The following is a 24,791-nucleotide window of genomic DNA, read 5'->3' as shown; positions in this document are numbered from 1 at the left end:
CTCTATAATTCCTTTAAATTTGTTAGTATATTTTAACTGAACGACTAAACTCTTAGCTAAAACACCAGGCATGCATATTTTTTTATTTGCGATATTGTAGAGAAAAAATCAGACAATTTTCTGTTTTCCATCAAGGTCCTAAGTTTTTTAATTTCCTTATTTCTGAGATCACTAGCTCTTCATCCCTTGCTGCTTTCAAAGGAATGTTTAAAGAATTCTTTTTCTTTAATAATTATTAATCTTTAACGGTTTTAATCTTTGGTTTTTCTCTTTTTTCTGACTTTCTTTCTTGTTGACCCACATTTGTAGTTAGACATTCATCAATCGTGAATCTTGAGAGAAAACATAAGTTTTCATAAGCCTCGTCGTGGTTCCTTTTAGGTTTCATCCGTTGGTTTTTTTTTACAAGTCTGCTTTTCTTCAATCTGTATTTTAAAGTATGGCAAAATAAAATAAAATTAAAAATTCAACGGAAAAATCATGAAAAAGGTAACAAAAATCGCTTTAAATCAGCCATGACATATATTTTTAGACACAAAAGGGCATATTAATGTCTTAATGATTGCATTTTCAGATGTTGACGAATCCGTAGTAGACAATGCCGGATGCTCACACGACTGTACTAACACAACGGGAAGTAAGCTGGGAATTGCAATTCTCTTCTCTCTTCGTGCGTGTTTTGCGTTTCTCCCTACCTGGCCTCGGTTGTTCAAAGAGCGGATAACTTTATCCAGTTGATAGGTTGCTATCCAGCGGATAAAATGTACTCCAACCAAAGTTCTTGGCAAGTTTTTCACACAATCCCATACTTAAATTAAACAGACGCTTCTACTTTATGCACAAATTATAGGGCTAAAGAGAAATTCTTGCACCATTTTATCTGCCGCATAGCGACCTATCTAGTGGATAAAATTATCCGCCCTTTGAACAACTGGGGCCTGGTGTGCTCATTGTGCCTCTGACTAGAATGACATACCTCTGAGCTGACTAATTATTCTCCTATTTTCAATCTATGTTATTCTTAATTGTTTGGTCTTACTTAACATAAAAGGGATAAAGAATAGAGACACTTCATCTCTCGCTTATTCTAGAAGGATAAATGCGTTCACATTTTCATTAAAATGTCAGAAAGACCGATCTCCATGTTTTAATAGAGGTTAATACTTATGGCCGCAAACAATAGAGCCATACACTCGGTCGTTAAGCTGTTCATTCGGTTTTTTACTTGCTTGTTCACCCAGTTTATCGTTTATCGTTTTGTTCTGATGTTCCTCCGTTTGCCTGGTTTGCTTCAGGAGTCATGTACATGATATAATCAATAAAATATAATTAAGTCTAAAACAAACATTTACAATGATTTTGCGGTTGCTTCTTATTATCGACTTCTTATAAGCATAACCTGTACTAATTTTATCTTTCTACAAAAAGTTCTTGTTTTCAGACTGCCTCGCAAAATTTAACAAAATCTCACACAAAGCGGCTACGCCCGATGAGGCTTTGCCTTTGAGAGACCCAGGATGACACGAGATGACTTCCAGAAAAAAAAAATGTTTCAATTGATTCTGTCAGCGACAAATCTAATGTTTCGAATGATTCAATAAACTTACCTACAGAATAATTTCAACTAAGAGAACTTTAAAATTTATATTTTGGATCAAAATCTTAAAATAATAACTGCCGAGCATTGCTACACAGTCATTCTTTTCATGCCGAGAGGCACATAAGGCCTCTAGTAAGGTTCAACCAGCCATTATAAAGTGTAGAGTCCGTTAAGGGAATACCGGGTCCTGGATATTATTATGGGCTTATTACATCCAAATGATTTTTTACCTTGTAATTTAAAGACCGCCCTGTGATATCCAAATGATCTCTAAGTAGTAAATAGATTAGTTTTGGTTCTTAGCGGGGAAAAAGTAAAGAGCAGAAACCAACTTTGCATTTTGCAGAGTTACAATCGAGTAACCAGCATAGTTGACGGTACTAAAATTATTTACACGAGTGTAGCTTTTGACTTTGCCTCCTTTTTTCAACCCTCTGCCTTAACGTAGTTTTTTATTCAAAGATTCTATCAGTAAGACGGCCTAGGGGCTTGCAACCTCCTCACGACAAGGTTCAACACAGGTAATACCTTATCCTGGTGGCTATATTTTATGCACCCTAACCCTCAAAGGGCCGAATAGTAACCAATTAGCAAACGCCCTCTCCACGAAATTGTAGTATGTATGGGAAAGAGCATCTTGTGGATCACTGACTCCCCTCTAACAATATCAAACATGACTCACACGACATGTTGAGTCCTCTTGTACTTAAATATTATGTTTGGCTTGTGGCGGGAAGACGCATTTTCATTTCTTCGATTATATCGAGCACGATTTCAGATTGATAACAGAAATGTATGGAGAATGCATTTTATTCCTTAAACTGAAACGAAGAGTCATTTGTTCACTATGGTTATAACACAGTTCCCTTCTGAGAGCAGTATACCACTAGTTGTGAAGGCTAATTGTCGATTGGTGGGCCTAAATATTTCACGTTCCTGCTAAAAGCCGGCGACACACCTGGCGATTTTATTCGCCGATCGCGGCGAATTTGATCGCCAGTGAAACGATTTTCGCCCCCGATTAATGCGGACACACTTGGCGATTTTTTTCGCCGATCGCGGCGATGTGGCAGTTTCGAAAAGTCATGTAAAAAAATTGATGAGCGTAGAATATCGCGGGAACGGGCGCACTTGGCGAATGCCGGCAAATTTAATCGACGCCAGATATCGGCGATTTTATACGCGGATTTTCGCCGCGGAAAAAAAAAGTCGCGGTGAAAATCGCAGTCGCTGCACCAGGCACACCTGGCGGTTTTCGCCGATCGTCGCGATCGGCGAAAATCGTTATAAAACCGGTATAAAATCGCCAAGTGTGCCCGTTCCCGCGATTTCCTACGGTCATTACTGCGAATCGCCAGTAAAATCAACCTATCAGGTTGGGCGATTTTATCACATGAATTTTTAAAACTACCACATCGCCGCGATCGGCGAAAAAAATCGCCAAGTGTGTCCGCATCAATCGGTGGCGAAAATCGCTCGCGATTTTCGCTGGCGATCAAATTCGCCGCGATCGGCGTATAAAAATCGTCAGGCATGTCCCCAGCTTTATGTGAGAAATAAATATGCAAGACGTTGTCTTCTTGTCAGGTCCAAAATTTTTAATTTTATACCATATTCATGTCAGATATCTTTGCGTGAGGTACATTACCAGTCATCACCGAGGCAGCAGACCGGATACTACAAGAATGCTAAACAAACCGGAACTCTTCATAGGATTGGCTAACAAAACAATAGACAAACTACGGAAACAATGACCCTGGCACCGGAACAATAGTTCCTTGTGATAATCAGGTCCCTAGAAATTTGAGATCCTAAAGCTGACAGTAGAAACCCTATTCCCTCGAAGGCTCTTTCACAGCTAGTAACCAATCGCCCTCTCTTACCACTTCCTATCGGAAACAGATATTTTTCACTTCTCTCAACTCGAGATATCGAGGAAGCAACATTGTATTGTTTTTCTTTCACTTTCATAACTGCGGATAATACATGTTGCCTTGCACATTGTGAACGGACCCAAGGCAAATTTCATGAGTAGGCGGCTATGTGCCCTCGCATGAAATTATTCAGTGAGAGGGCGTCTTGCATTATATTTAAATAGTATATGCATTTTACGCTGGTGTGGTGAGGATAGGTCACTTGAATCACTGTGTGCAGTGGAAACGGAACAAGGAGTTTAGCGGGTGAATGCTAGTGGTTACTCAACAAGGAGGATTTGTAGCGGTATTTTCTGTTCCTTCCTTCTATGTTTCTCTTTTACTTTTAAAACCAATGGGTTTAGTCGTCTTGCAGCATTTGGGATTAACATATTAATTTGAAATTTAGGAATGATTTTGCTGCGTAAACATGGCATAATCCTAGTTAAGGTCTTTTTTTTTTCTTATTTTTTATTAGATCTTCTTTTCGTATCTTTTCAAAATCTGCAATTACCTTAAAAAATTATGTCCTCACACGATGTGAGAAGAGTTTTGATACATTGTGAATATTTAGTGTCACCTATGACCCTAAACACAACTATATTTGTCACATGTTTACTTGAATGTGTTTTTGTTAAATGATGCAATGGAAAATGTTCATTTTATCTGTTGAAAATTGCGATTACCTATAAGATGGCATTTTATCACATTATGCGACCGGAACATCGAAGCAAGCATTGCAACAAATAACTTTGGAGGAATTAATTTACGCCCAGTTATTTGTAGTTGAGATAAAGATTATTATGCTCTTGAATCTGATCAGCTTTGAACTCACCCTTTTAACTTCATCAAATAAAATGCTAAGTATTTCTTATCACTGGTAGACAACCACCTTTCGCAAAGGGGCATTCGTTCCCAAGAGTAGTTCAGCTGCAGTTGAATTAATTAAAGTCAAACTTTTCGACCCTGCCTTTGTCAGCAGTTTGATTTTGCGAAGTTCGTTAGATCAGCTTCCGCGGTTGCCATTCACTTTCCATAACACATCCTTTCTACACTGTTTTGTTGTTATTGATTACAGTAAAGGTTAAGGTATGAGGTAAGGTATGGGACAAAAAATTATATTTTATAAATATGTAGAAGAATTTTACTAAACAATAAGAAACGTACGTAACCGTTATGTAAAGCAACCACCTACCAGCACGAACTCCCGTTTGAATACGTGTGTATCGAACTCGCCGGGAAGGGCTATCTACAGTTTCGAGAAATTTTGCGGCAAGTGCCTTCATCAAGTCGCGTTTGGATAAATTGTCATCAAAATCTATATCTTAAGGATCTCTTATAAGTGACAATTGGTTTCAGGCGACCTTCATTCTTGATCGTAAATGTGGTCGCTTATGAGCCTCACTCTTTTTTTTTGATTTGTCAACTCATAGGTGGTTCAGTTCGTCTTTTAATCCGCTATCCCTTTGACCTCTAATTGAGGAGCATGACACAATTTAAACAAAAAGATATTGAAACATTCATTCCTCTTCTAGCGAGAATGAATTCTTGACTCGGCGTATGCACGTGAAGTCTTGTGGTTCAATATTATCAATGCAAAAGGTCGTCACACAACATATCTTCCAGGGTGTTTAGTTGTCCATATGTAAATACAAATTTTAGAAATTTTAAAATTGTCAAATTCGGTTTTTTGCCATCGCTTTAGACTTAATAATTTCCGTAAGCAGGAGGTATAGCATAACTTTCCGTTCCTTGCAGAATATTCTAAAAAAAAAAAAATAATAAAATAAATAAAAGTTACGTTTTTTAAATTATTCAAATTACACTTTTTGCTTGCAATTTTGCCTACAGCAAATAATAATAGCTGCCAAATATTCCGTTTTCAAATAAAAAGAATTATTTATTAGTAACATAAGAATTTGTGCGAAAGGTTTTAGAACTTTGGCATGTTCCAGGCCTTCAGTTAGTAAGACAAAAGCAACTATCTTTATTCCAAGTTTTCTGTTTCTACAGCAATTTCACAACCCACCTAACGGGAGTACCCAACTGGAATATTCAACAAATATACTTCGAATGTCGTGTTCTGTTTTCCGAGAACGTTTTTCAAGCTCTTAACAAGGATACTTGTGTTCGCTAATGTCGTCTAATCGGTTTAAGCTCTTAAACTGAATGCTGCGGTAAGTGGTAGAACATTTTAGGGCACAGATCCCTATTTCCGAATTTAAGAGCCGCTGCTGGCTTCTTCTTGCTTTCCTAAAATCCTGGCTGGCCTCTTAACGACATTTTTCGTTTTACGCGATAAACAACCAAAGGAAAAACTAGATTTTTATAATTCCGTTCAAATTTCTGAGGCAACTTAGGTCTTCCAAACAGATATTCACCGTAGCATACAAGTCAAAGTCGGAGGTGAAGAGTGGAAAAGATCGGTTTCAGTGGCTCAATCTACTTACTAGCGAGCGTGGCGAAGAATAAACTCGTGAGTTATTTTTCTTTCGCATCCTAATTTCTTCCTGCTTCTCCCACTGTCTTACCGCCTAGGATAGCAGAATTCAAATTATTTAAAACGTGACTATCAGTTAAGGAATCCATTGTTAAACGTCAAATAAGGGAGTCAAATAACGTTGTTTTCATATCATCCTCTTACTTACAAGACATTCTTCACTCCTTTTCAGTGTTCTTGTCAGGCTCATGGACATTCAATACCGTTTCACTGAATTCTTGCTTCTTCTACTGATAGGTAAGTCAAAACAACGCGGCCGCAAACTTTTGGTGATAGCCAGTTAAGTTCAGAGAATACAATGGACATAAGTTGCCCCAGTACTGAACTTTCTCATAAACGACCTTAGATCGCTTTCCAAAATGTCAGAACTGGTCGGCCAGGCTGGTCAGTTCGCAAAACGAGAATGCACCGTTTTGAAGGACAGAATTTATAACAGTACACTTTAGCCTATTTCAAATTATCCCCCATCCATTTTCCGGGTGTGCCATTTTTAATTCGAGTAGAACCATGCAACCGTGGACAACAATCCTCCAGCAATACGCTGAATCACATTGCCAATCTAGTCGGCTAAAAACGTAATACAGAAATTGAAGCAAAGCCGATACAACGTAGGATCTAAAGGTTCCAAGGCCTTTAAAACGGTGCATCCCATTTCCAAACAGACAAGTCTGACTCGCCAGGTAAGACAACGAGAAAACATCCTGAGAAAAAGACATCTTGTTTCAACGCCAATCAACCTAACGAGTTGTTTTTATTTTTTAATTCTTTATTTTTTATTTTGTATGTAGTTTTTTCCAAGTTTGGATACTGGAAAGGTGTTCTTCTACAGAAACATTCTTTATCTTGAATATTAGTTAAATGACCTCTGTTTCTTATTTTGCAGGGCAAAGTTATTCACAAGGTAAATGTCAGTTCGTCGTTGTAAACTTGATATAAGAGAGAAAATATAAAGAAACAATTTCTATTGACGTTGATATATTTTCACCTCGTAGGTTGCTCAAGGAAAAAAGCAAAAATGTTGAGAAAATGAAAACACGAAATGAAAATGAAATAAATATTTGCATATATCATTAAATTATGGTTGCGGTCAGACTGTACGCCTTAACTAGAATGGTAACTGATAGGTGGACTGCAACCAATAATGTAAGTTTTTAAAACTACGCATTGTTCTGTTTCACCTGCATGTATTTATCGCGATTTATAAAATAGCCAGGGTCAAGCAAGCACTGTGATTGGTCAAACTGAGTTCTTTATAACTCCGCAATGCACGAAGCATACGTATGGTGCGTGCATTATAATTGTACATATGCACGGAGCACACGTCAAATTTTTTGCCAGTGAAAAATCTGAGAAATTCAGAGACAGAATGCGCTGTCACTCCAGCGATTCGCAAAAAACAGTCTCTTCTACTGAGGTTTCCAGACTTTTAATTAACTTCAACTTAAACTCAACACCTTAAAACTTAAACTTGACTTGGAGTTAACTTTTTGAACTTGCTTTCGATGTGACGAAAAACTAAAACAGTTTGACTTTTTACTTGATTGCGCGCGCTGTCGCGTGCCCTGTCGTGATCGTGTCGTGATCGGCAAGAGCGCGCGCTATTGAATTACGCGTTATCTCGTGTAAGGAGAAACTTGATGTTGAAGTATTAAAATTCGCACTTGTCTGAGGAGTTGCGATTGTTTATATTTTATAAAAGAAATAAAAAACTTGTTCCTCGTACATTGTTGAGTTATATAAGCACTTGGGAATTTTTAAGAACACTCGAGAAGTGCAGAGAGGCACGAGCCGTACATAACTCAACAATGCAACTCGGTGCGTTTTTTATTTCTTTAGTATGTTTCAAAGATGTTTCACATTATACTGCCTACGTTTTCAGTGATACCCTGTATGCAACAACTGGACACTTGTTGGGTGATAAGTGGCTTGATTGGCTTCCCAACAGTATTTTGGTCATTGACTTTCAATTTAACGTTTTACTGTCTTGTCATATTCAGCTAGTGTAATCCACTTTCGTAATTTAAATAATTCGCGTTTATTGTTTGGAATTCGCGCTCCATAATATTATTTACTATTTGATCCTGATGTATTAAAAGCTAAAGTGTAACGAAGCGATGTCTCCGGATGAGGGTTTGATGCTACTTTCCAAATGTTGGGATGGAATATTGTTTCAATGATAATGACCATCCGGGTGAGTGTAATCCTGAGGTAGACTGTTTTTGGTGATATTGACTGACGTTTCGACAAACTGTCATCATTAGAGTCATCATCATTCCAAATATATGGCTGCAAAAAGATTTCTTTTCAAATAGCAGGACTTACATTTATAAAATGAGCCCAATATAGTGTTTGCTGAGAGTTCCTATCTCAAGCAGTTTAAGGCCTGGGTCAAGGGCATTTAACAGAAAAAATGGTTTATTCTAGATAACTTTAACAAATTCAATGGCACTGAGGTGAAATTTGGAAGATAAAAAGATCTCATCATTCTGAAAATTTCTAAGCATAATAAGAAGTGCTATAGATCACGTGACATGTCACGTGATCATTTTTGTGAAAAAAGCAAAGATTTGACAGGTAGGCGACGGTTTTAAGAGATAACACCAAACAAAAACGCGTTTCTAATAAAGATTAAATATCTCCATCGCTTCACGTTTGGAATGATCGTCCATTGTTCTCCGGAAAAAAATTATCGGGGCAAAGATCATTTTTTAGTCCACAATTCAACCTTTGATCGTTAATTTCTCCAATTTAAAACCTTAAGGACAGTCATTCCAAACGTAGAAAGTTAAATATTTAAAATCTGCTTCAGAAACACTAATTCAGTTATCTTTATAAAGAAAATTCGCCGCCATATCGCCGATTTACGAAATTCTCATTTTTTGGTCACGTGATATGTCACGTGATCAAAATTATACGTTAAGGCAAAAGAAAACATCAAGTATAATATTCAGGGAAAATTTCATCCTGTTTTAGGCAGACAAACCGAAGATATAGGGGATCATTCAGAATTTCTGAACACCCTTCAAACCCAGGCCTTAAACTGCTTGAGATTCAAGTATATTACACATGAAACACTTTGTGAGGACTGTGATTAATTGATCTCTTGGGCTATCTAGTGGGACGTCGCTTTTCTTTTTTTACTGCGTCCCCAGGCTAACCTATTAAAGCAGAGTTAAAAGGGGCTCACAATTGTTGTGATGGCAGTGGAGTCTGAAGAAGCATGCATCCACAAGACCCAAACAAACAAAGCGTTTAAAATTCCTGCGATGGTAATAGAGTCTGAAAATTTTATTTGTTTCAGCTATTGACGGTGGCTACTCTCAGTGGAGTGAGTTTTCAGAGTGCAATGCCTCATGTGGAGGTGGAGTAAGGATTCGCAAGCGATCCTGTAACAATCCTCCACCAAGCAGCGGAGGGCGAAATTGCAATGTCCTGGGACCAGCCGTGGAAAAGAAAATATGCAACTCCTTCCCATGCCGTATGTTTAAACAGTTCTTACAATATTCGTAGTCGTTAGCTAATTTTTCTGGATCTTCTTGACAGCTTGTGACACTTTTACCAGCTGTGACAAAAATACGATTCAGTAACGTAATCACTGACAGAATAGCTATTGGGCAAAAGTTTTGCTGTCGGTTTGTTCAGTTACACATTACTTTGGCATTGAGGGACAGGAGGTTAAATTAAGACGTATGCAAAACAAAGAAGACCGCTTTCTTTGCCACTGTTATTGAAGTGGTTCGTTGCGTTTTTTGTCAACCTTTACCTTTTGAGTTGTTTTTGACTTCTTTGGAACTGGATTATAGTTGGTCGATAAGAAGTCACTATTTTCATCTTCATAGCTGTTGACGGTGGTTATTCCCAGTGGTCGAATTTCACAGAGTGCACAGTGACTTGTGGAGGAGGAGAACAGAAGCGTACAAGAACCTGTACCAACCCCCTGCCATGCTGTGGTGGAAGGAGCTGCCAGCACCTGGGACCAAGCGCGGAAACGCGAAAGTGTGCTGCATGCAAATGCGGTAATCAATGCGCCTTTAATAACCTTCAAAACTCAACTAGCGATTGCCTTTGTTCATCGCTATCAATGAGAGCACACAAGTATGATCTTTTTACTCCATCTTTGTTTTCAACTGTTGGATGAATGATCGCAATAATGGACCAATAAAAGAACAGAAGAGTCGATTGGATCTTGATCTCCAAAGTTCACTAGTAACATAAAATTTTCCGTTGAACGTTTTTAGAGTTCTTTGACCGTCGACCGGTTGGCTCAGTTGGTTGAGCATCGGACTACCGTGCGGGTGGTCGTGGGTTCAAACCCCAGCCGGACCAGCGCTCAGGGTCTTTAAATCATTGAGGAGAAAGTGCTGTCTTTGTAATGTCATCTGCAAACGGTTAGACTTTCTAGTCTTCTCGGATAAGGACGAGAAACCGTAGGCCCCGTCTCACAACACTTCAGTGGGATGCCCGGATTTCCCCCATAACTGCTGTTAGTAACTGGTTGCAACGCTACGCGTTTCTAAGATTAGCTTCAAACAATCCATGGGCCATCTTCTTGAAGTTTTTGTATAAAAGGAATCCCCAGACAAGACTTTATATACGATTTAAAAGTGCTTTGAAGCCACGCTCACCTATAACCATTATAATGCTTATAATGAGGAGTCAAAGCCCCATTAAAGAGGAGACGCTTTTCTTTATTTTTTCCAGTAATCGATGGTGGATACAGTGAGTGGTGTCCGTTTACGCCGTGTAGCGTTACTTGTGGCGGTGGGGTACAGTATCGTACCAGAACTTGTACCAATCCTCCCCCAGAAAACGGAGGCAGACACTGTCTCGGACCAGATAAGGAGTCACAAGAGTGCAATACTGAGGTTTGCCGTAAGTATTATTTAACTTGCCTTGTGTGAAGATGCTATTATATTTGTATTAATTATTTACCCATCCACTATTTAGTTAAAAATAAATCTTGTTAAAAAACAAAATTGCATACCTTTACCAAATAATCTGTACGGTCAGTTGCATAGACAACTGGATATTTGTGAGATGCAAAATTGACTGTGATTCTCACTCAGTCGTATGCAATTCATCTGTAGTTTATGCAGTTCAACTGGTACGATTTTCTCATACCCTTATTTTCATTAATCCAGCTACTGGCGTAATTTGAATTCGCACTTGAGCCGCTTCCAGATGCCCCTCCACGGTAAAACACATTTCAGTAGCTGTCATTTCAGAGCCGGACAAGACTTTCATCGACAAATCAAACGTCAATAGTACCCAGGCGCTGGGGGCAAAAACTCCCATTGGCTCCTTTAGAGCTGGGAGGAGTTTCGGGTTGACACCGCTTAGGGTGCAAAAGCAAAAAATTGTCCATCGTCAGAGTTATACCTTTTACGGGATTGAGCCGGAAGATATGACCGGAACTAGTAACCAGACAAGTGATTTGGTTCCTCTTAGTGGTGAAAATGGATTTATTCCTCGTTAACAAAGCAAGGTTCTGGTATCCTTAGAATGTTTTCAAACATTTTCGACAATCACCCCTATTAAGGTTAAGTGAGTTCCCCAAAGCTGTAGTACAGGATTTTAAGATTTGTATCAACATTTGTCTGTTGGTTGAGAGTAAAAAGGCATCACACAAACCGATGTTTGAGTTAATGTTGACTCTGAGAGGGCATAATTGTATTAATCCCGACCTAACTTATTTTTTTGGAAACCTTGAAGCTAATGGCAAATACACGGAGTGGAGCGAGTGGTCTGATTGTAGTGTGACGTGTGGAGACGGAGTTCAGAATCGTTCACGAACCTGCACCAATCCCCCTCCTAAACCAGGCGGAAAAGGATGTGAAGACCAGGGGCCTGCTAATGAGACGAGAAAATGCAGCCCAAAGCCATGCCGTAAGTTCATCGATAACATCTCTTCACAACTGCAGCAAATATTTCTAGGCAAAAAATTTACTGATAAGCATTCCAGCAAAACGAGCATTTAATAAGAAGCTTTAAATCGAATATACTCAAGCGCTAAAATTATTTAGGCTTGAGTAGCAAGGCAAGTAGGAGGGACGTTTTGGTGAAATGATGACGGTACCGAATTGCTAAGTATAGGAGATGGTGGAAGTCACTCACAATAACCGCCATAATAAGTGAATACTTAGAGATGGCTTTTATAACAACATAAGTCGCATACACCTTTTTCTATATAGTTAAAGTGTATAATTTTTAATAACTCGACATGTCTACATTTTCAGCAATCGATGGTAATTACACCGACTGGGGCAAGTGGTCTGACTGCAGTGCGACTTGTGTCGGGGGTTCCCAAACACGAAAAAGGACATGCACCAATCCCTCTCCACAGTACGGTGGAAAGAACTGCAGTAAACTGGGACCAGCTGAACAGAAACAGGAATGTAACGCAAACCCCTGCCGTAAGTGTTTATTACATTTAGACCTGAAAATGCACTAAAATAAAATTTCGTAGATTCTTGGGTGTATAAATGGGTACCGGCGACATACTGCTGGGGGTAACCCTACGAGGGACTAGCAGCCCATCCAGGGGGGAGTAGATGCTTCATGCCACGGAAACAAGGTTAAGCTCCGGCCAGGTGAGCCACTTTGGCTGGAGTGCGAATTTACCTACCTCACTTTAGCTTTAACAACATGAAATTTCTGGGTTAACTTGGGGATATTGGGTATAGAGAGACAATGCGGAGCAAAGGAAACGAAATAGCAATTTAGAGAGCAACCAAGCCTCGAACTACCGACCCTTCGATCTTCCAAATCGTCCTATCGAGAGTCCAAAGCAGTAACCACTACACCACCGCACCTTTACTGTTAATGTTAAAAAAGTAAGCGCTGAAACTAAGTACAAAATTCAATATTACATTTAAATCTCACTCTTAAGTTCCATTTAACACAACTGGGACGAGTTGCATAAAACTTAACAGCGGGCGTAAATGCTACCGTCAGACGTTAAAATACTGAATGTGACTGGGCGGAAGGTCCGGCGTTAGCAGTTACGCCCGACGTTAAAATTTTATGCAACTCATCCCTGGTTTTTCTGTTTTTAGAAACTTCACATGCATAATTCGACAAATGTTCTACATGAGAACAAAAGTTGAAGGTGGAGCAGGAGCCTGAAGAATAATTATTTCATTAAAAATCTTAAAAATGGGCTTAAAGATTATTCGTACCTGCAAAAGGAATGAAAATTATAAGGCTCCATACAGCCAGAATGTTATTAAGGGCTTAACCCACGTCCTGTCTTATTTTCTCAGCAATCGACGGTAATTATTCCAAATGGAGCGAGTGGTCTGAATGCAGTGCGACTTGTGGAGGAGGTTCTCAAACAAGAACAAGGAATTGCACCGAGCCTCAGTATGGAGGAAAGAATTGCAGTGAACAAGGGCCAGCAAGTGAGACTCAAGAATGTAACACAGATGCCTGTGGTAAGTTTTTGTTCTTTTTGGTCGCCAGATACAATTACCTCAATGTAGTCAATAAACAACTAAACAAAGAAAATGTTACGGACAAATTTGAAACATTGATACGGTTGTGTGAAAGAAGCTTATCAAGTGATAAAAGAGAAAAAAAATAATGGCAGCTCCAATAGCAAGTATGAAACGACACCTTCAGACAGACCAAAATATTGTAGCCAGAAAAAAACATACCATTTTTACAACAATAAACCGACTTACATATTCTTATTTTCTCAGCAATCGATGGTAATTACACCAAGTGGACCGAGTGGTCTGAGTGCAGTGTGACGTGTGGAGGAGGTTCCCAAAAACGAACAAGGACATGTACCAATCCCCATCCAGAGCATGGTGGAAAGGACTGCAGTGAATTGGGACCAGCTGAGGAGTCACAAGAATGCAACAACGACTCCTGTCGTAAGTCAATTTTACGAAATTAGCTTAAATGAAAGCACTTAACTTTTTCGCTGAAAATATGAGGAAACCATAATCCATTAATCATTGTACTGAAGGAATGTTTTCATTTGGAATGTCGTTCGTCGAGTAAACATCGTGTCATCAACTGTAAAGCTCATATAACCAGATATAAATAGAGCGGTTTTAAAAACAACTGTTTGGTCTTATCAACAGAGTTGATAACGTTATTTGGCCACCGCGAGTACAGACCTTTCGAGGAGCGTCTGCACCAAATTACCGTACCAACTCTGTTGATAAATTCAAATATTCGCTTCTACTTCACTACCGTCGCAGCACCAGGGTTTCGTTAGAAACTAATTGCGTTATCTATCAGTTTTAAAATAGACGCGTTATTTTTCATTTAAAGGTTATTTGGGAATTACAGTTCACCTGAGCACATTTCACTTTACTGCAATGCACTAAGCTACACTGCATTTCATTTCAACTTTTGTAACAAAAATTCTTCTCTTCTAAGCAATCGATGGTAAATACACTAAATGGGGCAACTGGTCTGAGTGCAGTGTGACTTGTGGAGGGGGTTCTCAGACAAGAACAAGGACATGTACCAGCCCCCCTCCAGAGCATGGTGGAAAGAACTGCAGTGAACTGGGACCAGCAGATGAGACACAGGAATGCAATACAGCCGTCTGCCGTAAGTCAATAAAATTAATGAACTTGGTAACATCTTTTGTCAAGAAAAGGACCACAACTAACTAACTAGCTGACTGGCTGACTTACTGACTGACCAGCCAGTCAGCCAGCCAACAAACCAACCAACCAACCAACCCACCAATCAATCAACCAACCCACCAACCAACCAACCAACCCACCAATCAATCAACCAACCCACCAACCAACCAACCAACCAACCAACCAACCAACCAACCAACCAACCAACCAACCAACCAACCAACCAACCAACCAACCAACCAACCAACCAACCAACCAACCAACCAACCAACCAACCAACCAACCAACCAACCAACCAACCAACCAACCAACCAACTAACTAACTAACTAACTAACTAACTAACTAACTAACTAACTAACTAACTAACTAACTAACTAACTAACTAACTAACTAACTAACTAACTAACTAACTAACTAACTAACTAACTAACTAACTAACTAACTAACTAACTAACTAACTAACTAACTAACCAACCAACTAACTAATGCTTTTACTTTTTTTCTCTTAGGTCCTCCCTGCACAGGAGGCCTCGACATTGGCATCATCCTTGACGAATCCGTGAGTGTAACTCCAAAACACCTGGTAACTGCGATAGATTTTCTTCGCAAACTGGTAGAAAAGTTTCAGGCATCTCCGGATCAAGATCACTTTGGTATAGTGACTTTCAACCGCAAAGCTTATGTCGAGTTTACGTTTAAAGCCGAAGCCCTTGACAGCCTAGAAGAACTCAAGGAGAGAATTTCAAATATAAATCAAGACTTGGCGTTTCAAACACGGACAGACTTAGCTTTGATAGCAGCAAGAGACAACCTGTTCTCACCGAGTGGAGGGGACAGGCCAGATAAACCTAATGTGCTGATTGTTCTTACGGACGGAAAACCAACGAATCAACCCAAACCTTTCAAGGAGTTTGCTGCTGAGTTTCATAAGGACCCTAAGGTATTAAAAATAATTTCATTTCGCTAGACTTGTTTCTGATATTAAATCGCTAGGAGGCGGAGGCAGCGCGGACCAGCGGTTAGGCACTGGACTTGAAATCCGGAGGTCTCGGATTCAAGCCCCGTCCTCGGCCACGCTTGTAAATAGCCAGCTGGTTTGCCTCCTGCCATTTGGTATTTTAAACCTGTTATGTTTAATTCGATTATTTGTTTCCTGTTATTTCTAGGTAAAGTGCCTGTAAACTAGCTTTGGGTAGCTAAGTACATTTCCACTATAAACAAAGCATTTGACATATTTGAATGACCTAGTCTCCAAGCGAGCGGGTAAGGTGCATTTCCAAAAACATATAATAATTGTTTACGACGACAACAACAACAACAACAATCACGACCATTTAAAGCCCTTTAAGGTTTCTGATAGGGAAGAAAGGTCGAATTTTTCTCAAAAAAACTTTTTTAGGTAATTGTTGAAACAAGAAAGGAATGCAGGGTTTAATGAAAACGGTAGTTTGAAATCTTGAAAAGAACGCGAGCTATCTGAACAAAACAAGTTTTGTACGAATAGCGGCGAACGAGTGAGGGTGTCATAATCCAATTTATACGGGGCTGTGTTGACGTTTTACGCGGAAAAGTTGACCAGCGATCTCGAATTACCGGCAAATTTGCTTACATCGTGTTCATCGCATGTCACGTCGTTTTATACTGAATTTTACAGTGAGACAGCGTTCCATTTTGGATTTGAAGAGAGCGAATCAAGGGAAGTCGCCTTTGATGAAAATTAAGAAAAAACCGGGGCTAAAGAAGGCGAACAACGTCAAAGGACTCTCAAAGTCTAATCGTTTAACGAAACCAAAAAAACCTTCAACCGGAAGCGAGCGGTAAAGGTTCGTGGTACAACCAGCCCAATGTCTTTTCAAAACCATCCTCGTCGAAAGTTATTGGGGTGAGTCGAATGAAAATAGCTGCCTCGGCAGCTGAGGAATTCATTGACGAACTACCAGATAGTGAAGATTCCAACACCAGCGCTTCTCCTTTGGAGTCCGAGTTCGAAGATGCCGGCGACGATCCAGCCACTTTTGCTGTTGTTGACCGGCTCAAAAATTAGCAGTTGGCGTAATCGCTAGTGATTATCGGAAAGCTTTGAAATAAAACTCGAAACTGACATAGACATCAAATAACAGAAAAGTAAAAATTATCAATAAAACCAACGCTTTGTTGGTTCAATCTAAACACAACTTCAACTAACCGTAGATGGTAACAATTTATTTACATGGTGGAAGGTTTTATATCTTTAGTTACGGCACATAAAGGCTAATATATATATATATATTTAGCCAAGCCTAAAAGGGGAGCTCCACAATTACTTTTTAATAGCATTTATAGTAGTCTGCTTAAATAATTAACGTAATAACCTTACAAGTTCAATTCCTCATCCGCGCAGTTATATATATTTTTAGTGCATATGCATCAAACTGCTCAACAACAATAACAATTACAATGTAATACAGAAATACAAGCAGAATTACTGAATGCTGCTTTGTTGTAACAAAGGGCACTTTTTCTTGATTTTCTTTCCACCGAGGGCAAAATTACTCACTCCTGATTGGTCGAGCGGCAAAAATACTCGCTCCTGATTGGCTAAGAATGCCAGTTCTACATTTTTTGGTTGCGTTCTATCAAGTTCGCCTTTTTTTTAAGCCGGGATGTTTGTACCAAAAATACATGGAAATCAAGTGTTGCAGCTAGAAAGGAAATTCCTAAAGGTTAATTTTCGTGTCTCTTACAAGAAACAGCTAGAGGTTATTTGTGTCATAAACTGAAAACTTGGATCGGATTGATATTTGTTTGGTTGAGAAACTGAAATATGAAATAAGTCATGGCGACCAATTGCTTTCACCTCGCTACTTCTTCTTCCAACGAACGATAACCGAACATAACAGCGTCCTTTTGATAGGGGGAAGGAGCAGGTTTAAGAAATTACCCTGCAAGTTCCTTCTTTGGATCCACCGTTTGCAAATTTTATCGATCTGTGTTCGTGTGATTTTCAAGCGGTAGAAAGCTTCACACCGCATGTGAATCAATTAATTGAGGCCTAACATTTGGTTTAATCGTTGTCAGTTTGCTCCTGAATTAAACTTGTATTCTCTCTTAATTGCATGCGTAAAATGGTCAACTTTTCTGCTCAGTTTTGTTTGTTTTTTACGCTACGAAAAAACTAAATAATTTGTCTGTTTGCGTTGCTTACGCATGAGTGTTTTACTGACTGTTTTACGAAGTTCCTCGATGGTTTTAGGAAAATCACATGAATATCTGAATCTTTGGAGAATAACCAGTCCTTTAATTCCATTGCTGATTGTTGGCTCGTTTTACAACGTTCAAGTGAGGTAAACTAAGAGGTAAAATCCAACGTTTCGTCGCGCCGGATCGGAGCAAAAATGATTTCACTTCAAGGTTCGGCTGGTATTCGCTATGAAGCTGTTTATGATGTGCTGCCTCTTAAAGAGTCGATTTGTTTCTCCCGCCACTAGTCGTCTTGCTCTTTTTCCCGCTGTTGGACGACAAACTTGAATGAGAATAGAAAATAAAACTCCAAGGGAAATAATAAACATGGACCAAAAAAATGAGCTCAAAAGACTGTTCTGAAGTTAGCAGTATTAAGCTTAAGTTGAACGGCGTGTCAACACTTTAAGAAAAGCAATATCTTGTAAAATCTTGTAAATAACATGAATACTCGCCTTTTTGGAGAATAACCAGTCCCTTTATTCAATTGCTGATTTTTTTGTTCGTTTTACAATGTTAAATGAGCGTAAAATTTCAATTTAAGAGGAAAAATTCCAACGTTTCGTCTCGCCGGATCGTAGTAATATGATTTCACTTCAAGATTCGGCTGGTATTCGCAATAAGGATGTTTGTGATTTGCCGGCACTTAAAGAGTCAATTTTTTTCTCCCTCTGTTGGTCACTATAATGAATACATAAATTGACTTTGTATTTTGTTGCCTTCAAAATTTCTGTATGTTTTTCTTAAAAGCAGTTGGCATACTTGAGTGTGCCAATCGCATTGGTTGTCCTGTTGTGCTGCGTACGGAAGGACGGACGGACGGAGGAACAGTGACGTCATAACCAAACCCAAAATTTCTGGTATCGATGCATTACCGAATTTTCTTAACCATGGGGTACCCCACCGTGTCTCTCTCTTATCTGGATGAAGAGAGACAATATCGTGAAAATTGTAGAAGAAATGTATTTTCTACGCAATAGGATAGACTCTGCATCGAACCACCGACGTTCTAACCTGTTCATGACACAGAGACAAGGTCAGCTTCCGGTCGAGCGGGTCGCCTGCTGCCCAGGGCTTGTTTTTCTACATACCACATGCTAAATGTCTGGGGCTATTCACCTACTGTTTTGTTTGTTTTGATCGACAGGTCGCTGATATGTATACCGTAGCAGTGGGTATCGGCAAAAAAGTTGACGCAGAAGTTCTACGTGCAATAGCTGGTGAAAAAGGAACTGTGCTTGCCGTTGAACGCTTTGAGGAGCTGGCATCAGAACTGCGAGAAGTTAAGGAAAAAGTTTGTGGTAAGGGACCGCAAATTTTGAATGTTGTTATAATCAAAGCTACTTTTGTTTTACACCCAAGTTTCCAGTTTGCTAGCGAGTCTGTAAAGCAGTAAGTGAGGGCTACAAGCTTATTTGCTTTTAAGGTTCATTTTTTTTTTATTTCACACTATTTACACAACATTAACATAAAAAGTAAAGTATTACAACAGATAATTACAAGATGAAAATAAATACAGTACAAATTATAAAATGTGTGTGGTGGTCAAAGTAGCAAAGGCTTTCTAGTTGACCACCACAGGCTTTCTAGTTGACCACCACGTGTTTTTTAAGTGTTTTTAAATTTTACAAACCTCATATAACGGTTAGAGAATGATCACGGTTATGGTCAACGCCTCGTATTTAAGGTGGCCTGCAGGGATTTCCATCATTTTCCAACACTTATACTTTGATTAATGAATACTACCATTCTTTATCAGTTGAAACAACAATTAATGATGGTATTTAACAAATGTGTAAACATTGGCAAACAAGTTATGGTTGTTTTCTTGACATAACAGCTTACCATCTCGATCTAATAGCATAAGAGCTTACCAGCTTACCAACTTGATCAATTTGATCTTAACGTGAAATTGATCTTTCAACACTGGGAGGAAAATATTAAGATTTTTGTCCTTGGAAGGACAAACTATGATCAATTTTTAGCGGCTTCTCCAAAATGTAAAGGAAGAATTTGAAAAATTTGGTCAATTTTTCAAGCTGAAATCCATCTCCATCCTAGCCATCCGCAACCAAACATAATAAACAGCAGTTTCTCTGCACAAGTAGGGTTATTTTTTACAAAACTAAAGCATTATTGAAAAAATACGGTTTTTCGGCTATTCATAGTGACACTTAAAATAGTTGACACTGCCCCTTTAAGTGGTTGTAACTCCAAAACGAGCTAGGTGATCCCAATGTTTTATTATAGACCCGTAATTAGCATATTCAGATGCAACGTTTTGCAAATTTTAAAAAAAATTTGCGAAGGGGGTTCAGAGCTACCTTAAATTTGTCGAAAATAAAGAGTGGTAGTATTGATCCATCAAAGTACAAGGGCTGAGAAATGACGAAGACCTGTGCCAATCACCTTAAAACAGGTTGCCCCTATTGAGAATTATGTTAATATTGATAATCCTGTTTACTTGATAACGGGTATGACACCGATGCAAGATAAATTGTACTGGACAAAACCAAGCGTTAGTTTACTAGGCAGCTTTTCCTGCTGGCACGAAGTTCTGAGGCAAAAAAATCCAATGTGAACAGGGGAGAATATTGTTAGAGAAATAACAAAAAATGGAGTCACATCCTTCAAATGAGTGTCGTCTTTATTTGTGGTGTTTATTTTTCACTCAAACTGTTTCTTTTGTTCCTTTTTAAGGTTAAATGCAACATTTCGTAGCAGTTTAGAAGAGCGACACACGCTGGTAGAGAGCTATACGTACTCAGAAGGATAAGCCCATCTAGGAATTAATATTAGTATCAGGATGTCATGTTTACATCAGTGAAGCCTGTTTGCCAATTTCATTTTGCTTTTGATTATTTGCTTTGTTCAGAAACTGCATGTTTTCTCTCAGCGTCAGGGGTAAGGGATTTTCGTCAAAAGAAAACAAAAACTGTGCTTAGGGATAAGAATCAAAACAATGAGACACATATGTGAGGTAACTAAATTCTCAATTTCTTGTACTTAAAGTGTACATTATTTATTGTGGAAATGAGGAAATAAAGAAACGGGAAATAATGAAAAACGGTGTGACTTTTGTAATGTGCTGTGATCTGTGTGGAGGTATTCACCATTTCCGTCCACACTAGCGTTTCGTATCACCGTTTTCACCTGTCCACAACAAAACACTCGAAAACGACGTTAACGACTGGGACCTTTGGCTGCGCATGTGCAGATGCTTGGATTTGCACTGGAACCAATGTCATGTGACGATGTTTACGGCACCGTTCTCAAACGTCTTCGTTTTCACCTGCCCAAACTAAAAACGAAGCCTTTTGAACTGGAATCTCCGCTTTCGAAACCGTTTTCGGAAGTCTCCGTTTAGATCAGTCAGCGTTTTCGATGGTTTTAGTGTGAACGATAGGCAAAAACGTATGGCAAGTACTCGTTTTAAAGCGAAAACGCATTAGTGTTGATTGGCCTAAACTAGAAGGCGAAAAGAAACTAAAAACCGGTTACAAAATACAAATTAGGTAAAGTTCACTTTGATCATCCCCCTTTGCTTTTGTTATTCAAATCAACTTGCATTTCCAAATGAGAAACTCATTATCCTTTCTAGCGTCTTTTGGAAACGATAACTCGAGAATTTTTATTTGATTGGATGCTTTCGGTAGATAACAGATAAAACAGATAAAAACTAACTAGAAGTATAGCTTCAGAAAGCCTATCGATGATCTGCAGCTGCTCAGAGTTTAACCAGTACTGCTAAGTAGGTATTAATTCACTCTCGGTGTCGGCTTGTAATATTCAACTTCTCTCCGGCAAAGTCTTCGTGACACCTATGACGTTAAGTGCCTCTCCTTGGATGATATCCAAAAAACCCAAGAGTCGTTGGGGAGGCATTTACCCGTGCGAGGAAAACTTTGAGAGAGAGGCCCTGAACACCAAGAACACCCTGAACATCGTTAATGAACACCAACCTTGTTGGGAACTGATATTATTCCACCCTTGAGACCGAAAGAATAGTAGATCGTCTGTGCTATGGTTCGGTCTGAATCACCCACGACTTTCTCCCGTCTGGCCTCATAGCCCACTCGGTAGAGCAACGGACAGCCAAATCCGGAGGTCGTGGCCGAGATCCAGCCGAGATCGGAGTTTTTTCGTTTTACAATTAAGATACATCTCTGTGGAACTCAGAATAGAAAGAAATATCCCCGAAGAATGATCAACCGCCAAGGACATGAAGGTCTTAAAAACGATTAAAATCCACATTTTCTATTCTACTTAATTTTAACTAAATAATTTGTTTATTGGTCTCAGTATTATAAGGGTCAGAGTATCAGTTTAACTAGAGGTGCCCCTCTCCTCTCCACCCCATTGTGAATTGTTTAGTTTTCAAGTTAATTGTAAGTTATTCAATATTAAATTTTTGTGACTATTTAATACTTGTGTGCTGGTTATTAGGAGTAGAGAAACAAATAAATGAAATAAATAAAATGAATTTCATCCATGCCCACGAAACAAGTTTCTACTCTGAGGGCTTCCTTTAAAAACTTCTGACTAGCACCTCCGGTCACTTTTCTATGCGGGAAGTCCGCCTCCCCTCTCCTCAAAGGATCCAGCCACGATAGATAACTTTCCACAAGTCTATCCATTTATCAAACAAGCCTACGTTTTTAACTAACAGTACTGCCGCATTAAGATATCATACCACTCATTGTCATCATGTAGCGAGTTTTTGCCTTTTGCTAGAACCTAACTACAAGGTACAAGGATCAATGTTCGAGGCACAATTCTCTTAAATTTTTAATTTCATTTTCGTCACGTGGCAATGGCCATACGCCATTGCTATGCGACGTTTTCGTTGCCATCGGGGTTTCACTTAACGTCTCTATTGCTTATAGGATGACAGGAACAAAACTGCTAATGTATTTGAATAATAATTAAAAGTTATTTGCCAACGCTACTATTCGGGGTGGATTATTTGAATGTCCTTAATACTGAAGCCAGACACTGAGTTTAGGGCAAACATTTGGCGGCTCCTCAGGACAGGGCGTCAATAGAGGTATTTATTTTTCCCAGAGTCTCTGTTTGCTCTAAAACAAAAGGTTCTCGTTTAATATAGCACAGGAATTAACAACTTCTTTTGATAGCATGTAATAATTTGTGTTAATATTCCGACGTTAAGCGTGATGAAGAATTTAAATACATAGATGCACATCGCAGTTATGAACGCGACTTGAGCAGTTGCAGTTTAAACACACGATATTTCATACATTTACCTTTATACTATATTCATCCTTCACGGGCATGTTACGAACTCAATAAAAGACCAGCTCCCAGTTGGCTTGATAGTTCAGTTGGTAGACCACTATGCCACTAGCACTGCAGAGGTCATGGTTCAAACCCTGTTCTAACCTGTATTTTTTTAGGCTTTCTTTACGAAACATCTCGAGTTGGTATATAACAGTGATTTTCTCCCATGTATTCATATCTCCTTGAAGTGAACATCATTGGTGAATTTCGATGCTAATTGTTATACTGTACTTCAGTTTAAGGCCAAACAATTTATCATCCTTTTTTAATTTTTGTACCGAATACGTTAGAAATTTAACTAAAAGCAGCCCTGCGGCAAAATATTACCTCTCAAAAGGATATCTCGTGTCTTTTGCGTAGACAATTGAGAACGGTTTAAAAGGCATGTATAAGCCCTCTCGTGATCGACCATCGGCTCCCTTTAGCGACCATTTTCATGAAACGCGGTTTTATTACTTGCCTGAATAACTTCTCGGTCAAACACTGGAATTAGAATTTCTTGAAGGTAAGTCACCATCTTCCCAGGGCGACCATGTTCAAGAAATCCTGTTTGAATTAGTTCAGTCTCAATAGAGAGTATTTATAGAGTCTCTCGTAAGGCCTCACTTCCCCTATGCGTCCTTTAATCCTGGTTTAGAGGTCGGTAAATTACAAAATGGGATATTTTACTTGACAAATTAGGTAGTTGTTATCAATTTTTTGAAACCTTTGCTCCGTAAGAGTGAGAAAAAAACCTGATGATATTTCATGCATGTTTCCATAGAGTTTACTTACAAACGAAGAGAAAGGCCATTTCTTCTCACTTTAATTATCACTAATGCAAGTATACACTTTCTTAATCCTTTAACGTGTTCTAAAAATTTAAACCGGGAACAGAAGCGCAATAAGTTCTCGTGAAGACCGTTATTTGAATGGTTACTTTATTTATCTACAGGCATAAAGTCACCTCAGGCGACCCAAGCATTGTGTAATTAGAATAAACTTGAGAGGCGACAGGAAGTAAACAACATTGCCCTGATCGTTTACCACCAGCTACTAATAACATTGTGTTCCAATTCTTTTTCAGCATTTTCAGTTTGCCAGGCACATGGACAACCAATGCTACTTGCTTGCAGTTTTGTTTTTTTCCCTGATAGGTAGGTCAGTTTGTTACATCTTCAACATCATCATCTTGAGCCTTTTAGTACTCACACTAACGGTATAAAATACTCCCCAACTTTTTTCAGCCCCCATCTCACAGGTTAAAAAAAACTTTCAGGTTTGAGAATATGTTTCACAGATCGTTTTCGAGCCTTGCACAGGGGAAGGGAACAAGGTTATCATAGCGGTAATTTCGAGGTTTTTTCCCTAATAATTTTGCCGGTAGATTCACCCACGCTGAGGTAAGTAAATCGAGCCACGCATTATCAGTTCACAGTCCTACACTTGAAACGAAACTCGCTGACATCAAGAAAGTAAAGGTTTTCGTTTCACTGAGAGCAGTTGTAGCGATTGGAATTCAAAAAGGGGCCATTAAAACATTCTCACAACTTCACAAAATAAACAGCTCCCAGCTGAGTTATTGCTCAGTCCGTCAGAGTATCGAACCCGTATCACCGGACAACGGACTCGAATCTCGGTTAAGCCTAAACAAATTTTCAGGTTCTTTTGTGCA

The 24,791-nt window shown here is 39.1% G+C and overlaps 2 protein-coding genes across 6 annotated transcripts in view; both read left to right on the top strand.

Moving 5' to 3' along the window:
* Positions 1–3,705: 3,705 nt before the first annotated feature.
* On the top strand, positions 3,706–20,890 carry LOC146486376 (coadhesin-like). 3 transcript variants are annotated; one of them, XM_085100497.1, is made up of 14 exons: positions 3,706–3,820; positions 6,186–6,250; positions 6,897–6,914; positions 9,315–9,491; positions 9,853–10,029; positions 10,715–10,885; positions 11,726–11,899; positions 12,250–12,426; positions 13,276–13,446; positions 13,714–13,890; positions 14,405–14,581; positions 15,130–15,560; positions 18,987–19,140; positions 20,540–20,890. In XM_085100497.1, the coding sequence occupies exons 2-14, from the start codon at positions 6,202–6,204 to the stop codon at positions 20,542–20,544; spliced, it is 2,058 nt and encodes a 685-aa protein (XP_084956623.1). In that variant the 5' UTR covers positions 3,706–3,820; positions 6,186–6,201; the 3' UTR covers positions 20,545–20,890. The 3 variants fall into 3 exon arrangements, with proteins under 3 accessions (XP_084956623.1, XP_084956617.1, XP_084956630.1); XM_085100491.1 differs by lacking the exon at positions 3,706–3,820 and adding an exon at positions 3,959–4,609; XM_085100504.1 differs by lacking the exons at positions 3,706–3,820; positions 6,186–6,250; positions 6,897–6,914 and adding an exon at positions 7,928–8,204.
* A 1,914-nt stretch (positions 20,891–22,804) lies between these two features.
* The window catches only part of LOC146486374 (coadhesin-like), a 21,152-nt gene continuing 19,165 nt past the window's right edge, over positions 22,805–24,791 (top strand). For 2 of the 3 annotated variants that reach the window (XM_085100482.1, XM_085100465.1), the window contains exons 1-2: positions 22,805–22,886; positions 24,204–24,273. In XM_085100482.1, coding sequence (XP_084956608.1) covers positions 24,225–24,273 — 49 coding nt within the window. In that variant the 5' untranslated portion in view covers positions 22,805–22,886; positions 24,204–24,224. Of the gene's footprint in view, positions 22,887–23,506; positions 23,643–24,203; positions 24,274–24,791 lie in introns of those variants that run through there. The other variant, XM_085100474.1, reaches the window with a different exon arrangement.

The sequence above is a fragment of the Pavona decussata genome, unplaced genomic scaffold (genome assembly GCF_977016875.1).
Source record: "Pavona decussata unplaced genomic scaffold, jaPavDecu1.1 SCAFFOLD_21, whole genome shotgun sequence".
Classification (NCBI taxonomy): domain Eukaryota; kingdom Metazoa; phylum Cnidaria; class Anthozoa; order Scleractinia; family Agariciidae; genus Pavona; species Pavona decussata.
The sequence above is the reverse complement of the archived record's forward strand: the minus strand, read 5'-3'. Positions and strand labels throughout refer to the sequence as shown.

What these genes read in the sequence shown, in the direction of transcription:
- LOC146486376 (XM_085100491.1), top strand. An exon ending in ATGCAACTCCTTCCCATGCC is followed by an intron (nt 9,492 to 9,852) that starts GTATGTTTAAAC and finishes TCATCTTCATAG; the next exon opens with CTGTTGACGGTGGTTATTCC. An exon ending in ATGCAATACAGCCGTCTGCC is followed by an intron (nt 14,582 to 15,129) that starts GTAAGTCAATAA and finishes TTTTTCTCTTAG; the next exon opens with GTCCTCCCTGCACAGGAGGC.